Below are 16380 nucleotides of genomic sequence, written 5' to 3'. Positions count from 1 at the left end.
AATGTTTCTAAAAAAAAAGAAAAAAAAAAGAAAAAAAGCAAAACATCTTAATGATAGATATTAAAAACAAAAAAAGAAGAGGAAGAAAAGAAAAAATGATTGTGTTTTTCATTGTCTTTTTTTCGGTTGGTGAAATTCAATAAAAAAAAAAAATGCAACATGATGGACCTAAAGACTTGAACTATTGAACTTTGCTATGTTTGGAAGTTGTGCGAGAGAGGAGAGTAGAAGGGAGTAGAGGGAAGGAGAGTAGTAGAGAGGGAGTAATTCTTAGGTACTCCCTCCTCTCACATTTATGGTGGGGTCCGCTCATTAAATTCATGATGGGGTCCACCATGAATGTGAGAGGAGGGAGCACCATTTCACTATACTCCGGGACTACCTAAGAATTTTCCGTAGAGAGGAGAGTAGAGGAGAATGATTATCCTCCACCTTATTTGGATGTTTTAAAAGTTAAGTAACAGGGAGGGGAATAATTAGTCTTTTCATTTGTAATTTTGTTAATATGGTAAGGGTAAATTTGATAACTCATTTGGTCAAACATTTTTATGCTCCACTTTCCATTCAAATCTCTCCAATTTAGGGAAATTATAAATGAGGGATTAAAAGTAGTTCAAACCCCTCCCTCTCATTCCTTAAAAAAATCCAAATAAGGTAATTAAATTATTCTCCCTCCCTCTACTCTACTCTCTCTCCTTCCCCCAACATCCAAACATAGCATTAAGGTTCCACAACATTGGACCAAGTTCTTTTTTAATCATGTGTGCAAATTATCTTTTAGGTATAAGCAAAACATATGAATGTTTCTAAAAAAAGAAAAGAAAAGAAGCAAAGCGTCTTAATGATAGATATTAAAAACAAAAAGAAGAAGAAGAAAACACAAAATGATTGTGTTTTTTCGCTGTTGATGGGGTAGGGCTTAGTGTGATGCTTATGAATGGATTAATTACATTCATTTTGAATTCTAATCATAAATTACAAGTCAATTATTGGGATCCTTGTATATTATTTAGTAATTGAGTCCATCTTTATCAAGCAAGTTGCAACAATTATATACATCATCCCTATAATATTATGTAAGTCACAGTTATATGAGGAACACGCACACACAAAAAATAATGCATGTATGTGATGCATGAGATAACTTTTTTCTCCTAAGAGCAAACTCCCATAGTTAAGTTGTTATCTAGCTTCTCATCAAATCATTAATTAGTTTATTAAAACAAGGTGGTGAACATAAAACATTAATTCTTCAATTTTGAACACTTCAATTGCACTGATAGTTATGGCAACTCTACCCATGGCAAAAGTTGCTCCACAATAAGTGAGTAGTCACTCACATGGATTGAGTTACATCAAAAGATAGATATGGTTAAAAAAACATGGTATATAAGGAATTAAAAGACATCGAAATCAAGGCCTAGTCTAGATGAGGAACTTAGAGATTCAAACTAAGCCTCTGTATTCGTATTCTGTACGCAAAGCATGAGCAGAGCCAATAATACATTACAATCATTTTCATTTAGAGCTCTTCTTACATCATCTTCAGCAAAGCCCATCTCCACAAGCATTTGCACCTTTTGCTCATAAATAAGGTCACCATTACTCTGCTCATTATCACCATGCTCATTATCACACCGCTCAAAATCACACGGGTCATTATCACCCTGCCACCACCAACGAAGCCAATCTACAAGTTTCTCCCACTGAAAGCAATTGCATCAATCATTGTAAAATACAAAAAGTGAAGAAATTTACACAATATAACTTAAAAAAATACCAGCTCAATCTTTCTAAAGCCTTGTAAAAATAGAAAGATACTACAGTAACTATATATATATATGTATGTATATATAGTTATTGTTCATTTGCATATCATTATTTAATTAATTTCTCTCTCTTCCTTCTCTTTCTATCCCAGCTTGCTCATGCGTCTTCTCTCTCCCTTGTCTATGGCTTCTTCTATTTCTCACTTGTCTATGACTTTATACAAAGTTTATCTAACTGCTTATCCTAGAATCCAAACCACAAAGAGAGAATCGCAATCACAACCTCTTCTTTTTGGTTTTATAATCAACATCAGAGTCTTACAACACACACCCAAGCACAACTCCCTCAGGTCTAGCTCTTCTTCAATCTCTTTCTGTTTCTTTCTTTCTATCTTTCAATCTATGGTTGATGATATTAATATTAGGCTTTGCTTAGGCTTTAATCATGTCTTTGGATATTTCTTTTTTTTCACAATCAAAAACCCATAACAGAGCAATCTATTTTCCTCTTCGGTGCTGACTGACAAGATCTAGCGGAGGCAAGCGATTGGTTTTGCTCGGTGGTTTGCTGATTGTAATTTTGCAGACCAATTTTGCCGATTTATTGATTTTGGAGGATGTTTGCTTAGTGGTGTCTTGGCTTGAATTTTCTGTGATTTGGATGTGGGGGGTTTTGGTTGAGGAGGAGAGGCTGTGCTTGTGTCTGTTAAGGTCGCTGTGAGTGTGATTTGGATTAAATTGTGTTTGTTTGATGAGAAAACAAAGGAAATCCAATAAATAAATAAAAAGACAGAAGAATAATAAAAAATATATAAAGAATTGATATTAAATTAAAAAAAATGTATAATAGATAATCTGACGTTGGTGTTTTTATAAAATGATGATGTAAAATTTAAAATAAAAAAAAGAGTAAGATTTTAATTTAAAATAGATAAAAAATGTTAGACAAATAGAAAATTTGAGACAAATTGATGCTAAATTGCTAATGGTCGATGAGAAAAAATTAACGAGATGCAGCATTGACTCGAATAAAAAGAAAATTACACACACACATATATAAGTACAAACATGAGTGACACTTAAAATTCCATATTGCGAACAAAAGACCCTTTCACTTGCTTTATTTCTCTCATATATCTCTCTCTCACTCATGTCCTACTCCTAGGTAGGGCTGTCCAAGGACCTGCTGGACCCGACTGACCCGTCGCTGCCGACTGGACCGACCCACAGCCGTTGACCAAACTGATTGCTCTGGCGGTCGGCGACAGATTTTATTCTCCAAAAACCAAGATCGGTGGTTCAGGCATCAGATCTCCACCTCTCAAATTCAAGAAACCTGAACCGACGAGAAGATCTAGCTAAATCCGACGAGATTTCACTAGATCTAGCCGAGATCTCACTAGATCTAGAGAGATTTTGCCGGATTTAAGCCGTTTTGCAATTTTTTCTTGCCGGATTTTAGCTGTTTTTCATCTTTTCTCGCCGGATTTTCGCCGTTGTTCATCTTTTCTCGCCGAATCATTGTTGTTTTCCAAATCTTCAGCCTCAACCCAATCTGCCCGACATCCGTCGAAGCTCCAACCGATCTGATTCAATTCTCCTCCCGGTCGGCGGCAGGTTGCTGATGGCTCCACCCGATCAGTTTGGGTTGAATGCGGGTTAAGCCCAACCCGATCCAACCCGTATCGTGGATAGCCCTACTCTTAGGCTCTACGCTCTTTTTGACTATTGTAACTTTTTATTTGTACTGTCATAGTACACGATTAGATTACTGAGTGGGTCTCTCAGTCCATTAGTTTGACTCCGTACTCTGTGGGTCTCTTTCTTTTTTATTTATTTGTTTTTTGGGTCGTAATTGTGTTAAAAAGTACTTTTAAAAATATTTTGTTGAGAGAGATAAAATAATATTGGCAATTTTTTATATTTTTTATAAAAATAGTTTTATAGGTTTTTCATTATGGTTTATTAACAATTGCTCTAAAAAAAGAGAAAGAAAATAGTCAAAAATTTAGGAACAATAAATTACTCTTTTAACTCGTTGATGTTTTTAATTTAAAATTATTTAAGCAAAAGTATGAGTAATCTAGAGAGTTTAAGAATTTATGTGAGAATATTTTAATGGGCAAAATGATAAAACTCAAACAGAAAATTATGTTATTAATAATTGAGTTTTGCTAAGACGTACATTGTAACAATTTTAAATTTTCGTAATGAATAATGTCATATATTACAATTGAAGATTTTCATCAAATACTTGTAATTATTTACAATAAAAATTTTGGGTTGGGTCAAGTTCCTCCCTGGAAATTTTGGGTCGAGTTGCGGGGAGGCTGAAAAACTAACCCAACCCAACAAACTTCAGCTCTAGTTTTGGGTTGTTTTTATGATTACAATATCATGTGTTGTAATAGGTTGTGACGGTGGTGGGTAAATAATATTGTCTTGTTTAAACGAGGAGAGAGATAGAGAGAGAAGAGAGTGAGGGAAATTGGGAATGAGACACAAACAAGGGAGACTAGGAGAAAGAGAGAAATTAATAAAAATATTGGATACAAAGTTACAGTATACACCATCACTGTAGCAATTGTGTAAATTTACACAAGTTTAACTTAATTATTAGTATAATATGGGAGAATTTTGGGTTAGATGTGCAAAAAGTGCCAATTTTTTCTTTTTTTAAAATTTTACATTCAACCGATGCCAACGCGTGAAATAAAAACTTTGTTACAGATAGTTCTAACTGCTAAGATTGGTTTTTTGGGTTATTAATTTATACCTGACTACGCTGCCTTGGTTCGATTTCAATCTGCGAACCTGGGTCCGCCTTAGGTCCTCTGATCGAAGACGGAGGTTCTGGGTCAACATTTTCACAACAGCAACCCATCTATCACTGGCGGTAGCGGCACATCCGAGATTTTGAGTGAAATAAGAGTGAAATCCCCGACAACGTAGCTGAGCTTTCTGTTGAGACAGGGACACCGAAGTTTCTGAAATGGTATTTGGACTTCGAAAGGAAAGACAAGACAAAGGGAGCCGCAAGGCTGGCTATTGAAATGTTTTGGGGAACTGCTATTTGGCGTATCGTGGTATTTCCCCTTACACGTGTCTTATTTTTATTGGGTACTATGTATGCTGACGTTGAGTATGTGTCCCATATGATCATTTCTTCAGCCTGAGAGTCTTATAATATTTCTTTTATTTTTATATATATATATATATATATATATATATTCTCCTCGTTCAATTGGACTTTTGTGTGATTTAAAAATATCTCATTAATTAAGGGTAACTTTATTTAGAAATAAGGTCATAAATGTCAAATAACAAATTTCATTTTGAATTTTAAAAAAGAATTCTTAAAATTTAGAATTTTTTCCCTCACTATTAAAAAAGAAATTACTGCTTATTTATAAAGTTTATCATTTTTATTTGTTTGAAAAATTAAAATATATATTTCTAAATTATAATAGATGCAAATTATTTATTTTTATCTAAAAAAAATATAAGAGCTTTTGAACACGCGTAACGTGCATACTTAGAGGTTAGTGTGTGTATATTAATAGGAAAAACTCAGAGAAAGTTCAATTAAAATTTGAGATCAAAAAATTCAATTTTGTGCTATTTGTCTAAATTTATGTGGAGACCACATCATAATTATCTATTTTAGTTTGCGTCATATGTCCACTTAAATTTTTTAATCTTTGTGTCAAGTGAGTTAATGAGTGCAAAATACTAAGAATCTAATATCAATGAATTATAAAATTATTTTTTTTAAAAACCAATCACATATACTCAATAAAATTAAAAATCACTACAGAAAAAAAATCACCACATGTTCTATCTTATTAAAAATTAGAATTTTTTTTTTCAGAAGTAGTATTAAATTTAGTTAAGAATTTAATATGTGACTAATTACATTTACATTTCAAAAAATAATAATTTGAATAATAATTTATACTTTTATGATAAAAATTATGTTTAATTTAGATGTATACATATGTTACATGCCATTTTTTTAAAATTTTACTAATTATTTAAATATTTATAATAAAAATGATATTTAATTTTAAACATATCAATGCATTTGCATGGCTTACATGCTAATATATATATATATATATATATATATATATATATATATATATAAGCAAAGCTTAAAGAAAGTCTAATTAGAATTTCAAATTAGGGTCTAATTTGTGCCATGTGTTTAAATTATTTATTTTTAGAGAGAGTTTTATTTCCTAACTTTAGAATCAAATGTGGAACCACATCATAAATATTCATCCAAATGATTTATTGAGTATAAAAACCAAAGAATCTAGAATAAATTAATCATAAAAAAAGTGCTTAAAAATAACAAAAATTAAGAAGTAATAAAAAAAAAATGAAAGGTTTATATTTTATACATAATAATATTCTTACAAGAATTTGTAAAGAGTTAACAAAATATAAGAATGACTCTTAATAGTATTTAAAATACATATATATATATATATATATATATGAATTATACTATGCATCTTTTTGTATATTTTTAAGTGTATTTATGCATATGCATGGAGTTACAAGCTAGTAATGGCGGAGTCAGAAATTTAGGTTAGGGGGGACAAGATTAAAAGTAAAAAACTAATCTAAAAAAAATTAATCAATACTAATAACAAAATAAGTAAGCAACTATATGCTAATGTAATTGTCATATAGAATCTAACATAAAATGTAAACTTTAATTTGGCTTTTCACACTTAGCTTAATTTACTCAATTGTCCTCGAAGATTTTTCATATTTTGAAACCGCTGCATGATTTTTTCACACTCAATAGTCTTAAATATATATTTCTAAAAAATTATTCATCCATTTATCTCCCATTCGATTGTGTAGTCGATTTTTAATTATGTTCATTGCTGAAAAAACTCTTTCAATAATAGTTGTTACAACTGGTAAGATCAATGCCAAGGTAATGAGTAAACCAATAGATATGAAACATCCTTTTTCATTTCTACCATCTTTTCAACAAGCTGTCCAATTCCTTTAAGTGCTGAATGCTTTCAAAAACTCTAAGGTTCAAATTGAAAGAGACTAGTATCAAAATAATATATATATATATATATATTTTTTAATGTGAGGCATCCTTTACTCCTTTATATTATATTATATTATATATATATATATATATATATATATTTTATAGAGTCCTATTAGTATTAGTATTAGGTTGTGTAATTTCTTTTTATTTTGGCAGTACGATCCTCTTTTCTTTTTTTTCTTTTTTTCTTAATCAATTAGGTTAGCCCGATTGCCCTATGATTTCTATTTCCTTATGTCAGCACCATTCCCCTATGATTCCTCTTTCCTTATATATGGCAGTAGGATTTGCATCTTCTGTACAACTACAACCTAATGTCTTTTGTGTCGGAGGGGCATGGGTGACCTACATACCATATTAGTTCCAAAAAAAAATTGAAATTTCAGGGGGCACTTGCCCCCCCCTCGCCCCCGCCCCCTCCCTCCGCCCCTACAAACTAGTCTATATAATAATAATAATAATAATAATAATAATAATAATAATAATAGGTAAAGCTGAGAGAAATTCTAATTAGATTTCAAAATGGAATTCAATTAGAATCAAATTTTGCATTATGTATCCCATCTAATCTAAGTTTATAAATTTTTGTGCCAAGTGAGTTAATTCAATGTAAAAATTGGATTTTAATTAGAGTTTAATTTTGCGACACGTGTCCCATTTAATTTAAGTTTTTTAATTTTTGTGCCTAAGGAGTTAATTTAGTGTAAAAAGCGAGGAGTCCAATATAAGTAAACCATAAAAAACATAATTTTTGAATGATTATATATATATATATATATATATATATATATTAATAGGTAGAGTTTAGAGAAAATCTAATTAGATTCTACATTTGAAGTCCAATTTTGCGTCATGTGTCTTAAATTATTTATTTTTGGAGAGGGTTCTATTTCTTAATTTTGGAATCAAATGTAGGACCACATCATAAATATCCATTCAAGTGAGTTATTGTGTACAAAAATCAAAGAATCTAAATTAATGAACATAAAAATATTTAAAAAATTGACAATTTACATTTTCTACCTAATAACATTCTTACAAGACATTTAAAAGAGTTAAAAGAAAATATAAGAATGACTATCAATAATAATTAAATTATATATGTAAAAATTATACTATGAATCTTAATGTGTATTTTCAAGTATATACATATATATGCATGGAGTTACAAGCTAATATATATTAATAGGTAAAGTTAAGAGAAAATCCAATTAGATTTCAAATTGGAATTCAATTAGACTCTAATTTTGCGTCACATGTCCCATCTAATCTAAGTTTTTAAATTTTTGTACCAAGTGAGTTAATTTAGTATAAAAATTAGATTTTAATTAGAGTTTAATTTTGTGTCACGTGTGCCATCTATCTATTTTTTTAAAAAAAAATTTGTGCCAAATGAGTTAATTTAGTTTTAAAAAGAGGAGTCCAATATAAATAAATCATAAAAAGAAATATTTTTGAATGATTTTATATTTATGAGCCCTTTTTTTGTATAACTAAAAGAAATTCAAGTTTATAAGTCATTTATATAATATACCAAGATTATGTACGGCCCATTACTAACTAGGTTATTTATATATATATATATATATATATATATATATATATATATATATATATTGCTTTTTTAAACCAAAGTTTAGAGAAAATTCAATTATAATCAAAATTAGATTTTGCTTTTGTTAGCTTTTCATACAATTTAATTTTTTTAGATTTTTGTTGTTATTTTTTCTTTAAACTAATGAGCATATTTTTTATACTATTTCTATTAAGATATTTTGTATACAATATATTGAACGTAACAAACTATAATTGAACTAAACAATCCCATGCACATTTCCCTATTCAATTTAGGAGATACTATTTGACCAATTTATTATTTTATTTTGTATTATATTTAGTAGAATTTCACATATAATAATTTTATATGTAATGTTCAATAGTGATTTTCAAAATTATATACGTAATAGCAATGTAATGAGAAACTTGACGTAAATGAAAATTGTTTGGAAAAATTATTTTAGTACTTACAAATGTCCTGTCAAACTATGTCTTATGTGTTTAATAACCCAAACTAACATCAATAGCACCACTACAATTCATTATTTCCGTACATAAGCACGGGTTATATACTAGTTTTTATAAGAGTTAACAAAATATGAGAATAGACATCAATAGCATTTAACTTATACGGGAATTAAATGATGAATTTTTTTTTTATTAAAAAAACTAAGTTTTTAATTATTATTTTTAAATGTAGTCATTCATATTTATGAGATTACAAGCTAATTACTAGGGTGACTAATTTGCCAAAAAGAAAAAGAAGAAGTTATACATAGCCAAAAAAAAAATTATATACGTAATTATATTTAGATTAGCATTTTTTTTACCCTAATTTTTTTTACCACACTGACTTGACAGTTTCAAGAATTTGGGTTCAATAAAATAAGAGTAATACTAGGGACACAATAAAATGTTACGACATTTCTTACCTTATCAAATAAACATCCCTCCTAAACATAATCCTTAGTTCCTTAAACAATAAAACAACAAAAAAAACAATAAAAGTTTAAACAACAATAAAAATGAGCCCAAATAACATAAAAAATAGCCCCAAAAAACAACTAAATTTGGCCAAAATGTTTGTGTAAAACAATTTGTGTGTGTTTTTGCAAAGTATTTGTGTAAAAAGAAATTTATGTTAAAATATATTAAAAATTTTAAACATACTAATGTGAATGCTCGAATAGCATTAGCTTGTGGGGGGGGGGTGTAAAAGCACTTAAAATGCCTTTTTACCCTCTGATGATGCACTGAAAATCAGTAAACTGAATACTTTAGGCTTCAATGGGCTAGTGATTGCTTGGAAGGCCTGAAATGAAAAAGACACAAGATCAAAGGAGACCAGGGTGAACCGGCCAAGAACCTTCTGATACTGAAGTTATTTTTTTCCTCTATAACTCAAGAATTCCAACTTTTTAGGAGTAGTGAAAACTTACCTTCATTTGATGTGGATAAGTCCTTATATAGTGAGCTTTGGAGTCGTTACTTGTTTAGTAACTTCCTCAATATTTGTGGAAGTTAGAAGGTTTAGATTTAACTTCCACAACTGCTATAGAAGTTAAAAAGTTCAGTCTCATCTTCTATAACTGCTATAGAAGTTAGACAGCTCAACCTTATCCTCTATAACTGCTATTGGAAGTTAAGAACATAGTGGGAGGTTAAAGCGATGAGTGAGGATTTCACTCATAATTCGGAATAGTAGAATGTGGTCTAGATTATATGTTTTTAGATATAAACTTGTTTTGAAAATCTCTAAGTGTTGAGGGGTCATCCATTAGGTGCTTCCTTGATGGACGACATTCATACCCATGGACGACCTTTATACCTATGGACGACATTCTCACGCTGGATTAATATTTTTGCCTTTGGACGACACTATGGACGAATTGGAGATGGTCAGATATTTTAGTTCATTATCAGTTGCCCCCATTTGTCCAAGGGTCGTCCAGGACATTGTAGCATTCACTGTTGACTTATGACTTGTGTCAATACCTTAACGGTTAAATGTCCTGCCATGCGTCGTCATTACTTTTGGTCGAATTTGATCGTTCCAGATCATGCCACATGTCGTAATCTCATTAGTTGACTTATTGCGTCGATTCAACTTTTCAAGAAAACGCCACCTCTCATTTTCTGTATGGTCCATGTCGTTTTGCTGACCTCATCCTTAGGCCCTATAAATATGTGCATTCTCTCTCTTGCCCTTCACTTTTCTCATAATTTCTTTTCTACCATCTCGTCCAAGAGCCTCGTCTAGTCCTCGTCTTCTAGTTTTGTCAGGTATTTCCTTCCCCTCTTCCTTAGGCTTTCCTCTTTATTCTTTCTTCCAATTATTTTTGTGTCTAGTAGTAGTCTAGAAAGAGAGATAGACGAGTATCAGGATGTGTCCCATGAAAGTGGTGATAGTAGTTATGAGAGTGGTAAGGGTAGTACCAGCAATAGTAGTGATAGTAGTTCCTCAGACAAGCATTATTCGTCTGGGGTTCCTAGGTTTTCTTTACAGGAATTCCAAGAAATGTAACGTAGGATGGCTTCTAGGACAAGGGTTAGCTTGTCCAGAAGATCACCTAGTCCTCCTCAAGATGAAGAGGAGGAAAAAGAGGAGGAAGAAAATATAATTTATAGTTGTGCTCCCGAGGTAACGTCTACTCTAGATGCGAGTAGATTAAATACCCTTATAGGTAGATACCAAATTCCTAGTGAATTTAGACATCGTCTACCAGAAAAGGGGGAATGGTGTTGCTCTCCTTCTTCTGGTCTTGGTGTTTATACCTCCTATCTATTAGCATGTCTTAGGTTTCCTTTAAATTCTTTTTGCAGAGGTCTTCTCCCTAGGTTGGGTATTGGACCAAACCGGCTCAATTCTAATGGATGGAGGACGATAGTAGCCATGCAAGTTTGATGGCGTGAGGCGCTTGAAGGGAACCATTCAATCACAGTGGGCGAGTTCCTTTATTGCTATAAGCCTTCAGAGATTAAACAACCTACTTGTTTTATTAGTTCTCGTCTAGGGGTCCCCAATTTAGTTTGATTAGGGGTTGTAGTTCTTCTGACAAGCTTTGTAAGAAGGAATTTTTTATTATTTTTGGAAATTGGGTTAGGGACCCAGTTGAGGTGAATAGTACCCCTTTTCCTCCTTTTACCAGCCCCTTAGGTTGTTTCCGTCCTAAGGGTAAGTATTTGTTCCATTTGTTTATTTTCTTTTTCCTCCTTTTTACTCGTCTAACCTTTTTTTTTGTATTAGTGTAGCTGTTGCTCATCCACGTTTGGACAAATTTTATTTGAACCATATTGACCAAGTTCGTGCCTTCCCTAAGAGATCCTTCCACAGCTTAGTGACTTTTCAATCGTCTAGCTGCTTGGGGGCTTGGTCCTGAGCCATTTGCAGAGAACCTTACACACGAGGAGACCACTCGTCGAAGTAAGTATCATCCATCCTCTCCTTTTTTTTAAAAAACTAATCTTGTTTTCTTCATCATAGGGTTGGCTCCCATGAAAGAAAACAAAGAGAAGACTATTACAAATGGTGATGAGGATGTCCAGGTTCAGGACAATACCACTCCTGCCGTCCAGAAGCCTGTTGTCTAGGCAAGGAAGAGGAAGGGCATATCTAGCTCGGTGGACGACCAAGTCGTCGAGGCTCCAAGAAGCAAAAGTCTCACAAGACTCCTCCTCCCAAAGTTCTAAAGTTTTCTCCACCGACGGTAGACCTGGACGACCAGACAGTGAACATAGTGCCTGTCTAGACCATTCCACCAGTCCAATTGAAAACCTTCCTCCTCCTTTAGCCAAAGCTCCTCATAGGACTCATCTTTCAGAACCAGCCAAGTGTCCTCCTAACTTGGTGTTGGACGAGGGTTATGCCTGGAGATCGTTCAAAGGACTTGTCACTGAAAATGAGGTGAATTCTTGTTACAACATGTCAGTGAAGGACTTTGAACGTTCTACCATCCATGACCTTTTTAAGGTAAGTAGCTTTTCATTATCTCTGGTTCCTGTTCTAAGAAATTTAGAGAAAATTTCTAACTCTCCCACGTCTATCCACTTTTCAGGCCATGTCGACTGTGTCCTCCCAAGCCAAGGAGCTTTGTGCTGAAGCTAAGGCTACTAAGGAGAAGAATAAGGAACTGTACAACGAGATCCTCTTGAAAAAGGGGGAGGTAATCAGGCAGACTGAGGAGGTTACTCGTCTTATGGCAATTGAGACGAAACTAAAGAATGAGGTGGAAGAGCTCAAGGTAGATTGTGTTGAGAAGAAGTCTCATATAGGTCATCTTGAGGTGAAAGTCCAAGAGCTTACCTCGTCTTTGAAGAAGGCTAAGGAGGAAGCCATTGCAGCCTTCATGAAGTTAGACGACTTTACCACTCGTTTAGATCGTTACTACGCTACTGGTTATGAGGACTTTTGTGCTGATGCCAAGGAGACTTACCTTGAGATGGATTTTGACTTCTTCAAGATTCCCACTGCCACTGAGAGTTCTCCACTTCCAACAAGCTCTGAGGATGTTAATATTGAGGATTACGCCTGTTGAGGACAAATTTTTCACCCCATATGATTTTATTTCATTGGCAACCCGCACCACTTCAATATTATCATGGATTTTAGGAAAATCTCTTTTAAAGCCCAAAAGAGACCATATTTACACAAAAATGCGTCAAAGCCCATGGTTCAAGCTCATGGCACATCATCTCATTTTCAGCTCATGATCCAAGCCCATAAGTCTCATTGGGGGAATTTTGGGAGTCGTGGTTTGGAGGGCCAAGAAGTATGTTCAGTAAAGCTCTAGTGGTTCAAAGTTGATAAAGGAAACATGTTACTTGGCATATCTTCCTCAATTCCCTGAACTCTGACAAGTCAATGTACAATAGGAAACATTTGGTAAGCCTCTCATATCACATAACACTTAAAATGATAAAACTCCACATGCTCTTTACATAAAAATTAATGTTCATCATATAATATAAGTTTAAATATGTAATTATATTATTTCATATAAATTATATTATTATTTTCTTTTAAATAAATTCCAAGCATATGGTTAAATATATATTAATATCTCATATCTAGCATTAAATGCTTTCCTTACTCTCCAAGATTTGATTAAAGTTCAAAGAGGCCATAATTACATCTCTAAAATTTCATTAAATATCAACCAACTAGTCTATTACTTACCAAAATTATATATGGACTAGACATATAATTTTCCAAAAGAAGAAATTTAGCAAAAAATACTAACAATGGTTCCAGCAGAAGCTGCAACAACTCCAGCAGAAGTTGCAATAGCTTCTGCAGAAACTGCAACAGCTCCAGCAGAAGTTGTTGTACCTCTAGTAGAAGCTGTAGTACCTCCAGCAGCAACTGCAATAACTCCAGCAGCAACTTAGGTAGTTGACACATGTCCTAAAATGACATCACTTGCTCATTAAGCAGCTTGCTGCTATACCAAAAGAAGCAAGGATCCCATAAAAGAAATTCTACCATTTTAAGCTAAGATCCTTAGCCTCTAGCTGTAGTACCAGAAATAGGAAGGTCCCATAAAAGTTATATTACCATTTTTAGCCAAACCATGAATTTAATGCTAAATATTTTTCTCCAGCAAAAGATGTCATTTAGATGACATCATCCAGCAGCTACTGCTGTAGAGCTGACAGCTGTGATTAACAGCTGTAATAGCAGCTCCAGCAGCATTAAAGGCTCAAACTTTCTTCTTTTGGCTAAAAAACAAAAACTCACTAATAAAACCACTTATTTTGTCAAAGACTTTTCCTTATTTGCTAAATTTCCATTCAACTAATTCTAATTTAGTTACATGCTTGGTTCTATATAAAGAGGACCAAGCCACACACCATAAAACAACCATCCATCACTCTCTCATCCTCAATATTCTGAAACTTCATTCACTTTACTACACATATCTCTAAACATTTCCATACTTCTCCATCTCCCTTACAAAAATATCTCTTCTTAGATAACACCATTACATCACACCTATTACACCACACCATTACACACTATCCATCTCTCCCACACTTTAATATTCTAAAACTTCATCATTTTGCTGCCCAAAAACACATCTTCATCTCATCCTTTATTTCTCATACAAAATCTCACTTCTTAGAAAGCAACATAACCCATGACATAACACAAAAAATCACTCCAACAACAGCTATAATCTCATGTATTTACTATATATAACCTTCATATTATCTATCTCACACTTCCATATATTTTACAAACAAATTCATCACAAAATACCCATACATACTTCTCATATATCTTTAAACTCCATGTCTCACAAAGTATACATATACAAGATCCATGTTCAACAAAGTATCTACATATAATTCTTATGCATTTCACAAACACCATATCTCACAAAATATATTTATTTCTTACCATCTCTACACATCTTAAAACAAATCAAACACTCTTCTAAGAACTTATTACTAAAAGCCATTTCTCATGAAAGACATATTTATAATGCTAAAAGCCCTTATTATGAAAGGCAAAAACTAATAATACTAAAAGTCATTCTCATGGAAGGCAATATCACTCATATTTGACTAAGAACTAAAACAGCATTACATGGAGGAGAGTCATCTAAGTGCATGATGAAAGGGGATAAACTTAACCAACCTATGCACACGGTTGGACATATTCTCTCTCTCTCTAATTGCACCAATTTTTCCCCTTCAAATCATGAAGTCACCATGGAAGGACTCTTAATATCATATTGTACCACTGGACTCATTTTATCATGCTGTTGAAATGTCATAAGTCTACTGCTGTTCTACGACTGGAGCTACAAACTATGAAAATAAGTCATTATATTTTTATCTCCAAAATTATACTATTGAATATGTTTTAATTTGTTATCATTGTACTGTTTTAATCATATTATTCTACCGTTGGAATGTTATCAGCTTATTAACATTATACAGCTGGAACTACAAATCATATAAAGAATAAAGTGATGCTATACGGTTGGAGTTAGAGACATAAAAGATAAGTTAATGTTTTCTCCATCTTCCAAATTATATTATTCAGTACATGTTAATTCATTGTTATTATACCACTGGATGCAAGTTACTTTAATATCATCTCACTATTTAATAAAACATGATCTCACTAATACTTCATTAATGAACATATATATTAATAAATTGATCTACCATCGCTGGACATATGATTCAGACATAAACCACCGCTGGACATATATTATTTACATACGAACCGCGGCTAGATATAAACTATTTGACGTACATAGACCATTACTGGACATTCTTTATTATATTAAACATGAACCATGAACCGCAGCTGGATATAGACTATTTTGGACTCATCCCATTACTGGACATATGCCACCTAATTAATTATTCTCTAATATTGGAAATCACTTAATATATATAATAATGATATTCAACTCATCATTTAATCAAATCTATCCAATTAAATATACTATTTATTTATTTCAACCATTATCATGATTCTAAAACTTTGGGCTTTATCTATTTTGTAGGCTTAAAATGCACCGGAAGCCATTGGTCTATGCGGCCTAATGTTGAGTTCCGGATTGGACTCCCCAAAACAAATCCGGGTCTAGTAAAGTCACACTTTCAGCAGAAGACACGTGGCTACACGCAAAAATCACCCCCGACAACGCCTCAACAAAGCCTGCCAAGGATGCCTCTGCTACCAACAAGGATACCCAAAGTTTGGGAGTGATGCTCCTAGTGGTTTATCCCAGTATTTCATTTCTTTTTTAGAAAATTTATTTATTTTCATTTGTTGAGGATGCCCATTGTTTTGGACTTTATTTCAAAATTATTTTAGTACAATTCCCTTGTCCAAGTTTATGGACGAGAAACAAATACAATTGCCTTCATTAGCTTTGAACAACTTAAGGGTTTTTGGACGGTAGTCGTCTACCCTTTTTTAGCTTTTATGAATGAATATCTACTTTTATT

General features: G+C 32.6%; 1 protein-coding gene across 1 annotated transcript; it reads right to left on the bottom strand.

Annotated features, from left to right (window-relative positions):
• Positions 1-1362: 1362 nt before the first annotated feature.
• On the bottom strand, positions 1363-4789 carry LOC142630308 (uncharacterized). The gene is made up of 2 exons (XM_075804286.1): positions 4546-4789; positions 1363-1706 (listed from the first exon to the last, which is right to left on the bottom strand). The coding sequence occupies exons 1-2, from the start codon at positions 4651-4653 to the stop codon at positions 1452-1454; spliced, it is 363 nt and encodes a 120-aa protein (XP_075660401.1). The 5' UTR covers positions 4654-4789; the 3' UTR covers positions 1363-1451.
• Between the last annotated feature and the right edge of the window lie 11591 nt (positions 4790-16380).

Source organism: Castanea sativa, chromosome 4, assembly GCF_040712315.1.
Source record: "Castanea sativa cultivar Marrone di Chiusa Pesio chromosome 4, ASM4071231v1".
Taxonomy (NCBI): Eukaryota; Viridiplantae; Streptophyta; class Magnoliopsida; order Fagales; family Fagaceae; genus Castanea; species Castanea sativa.
This window is presented reverse-complemented; position numbering and strand designations above follow the sequence as displayed.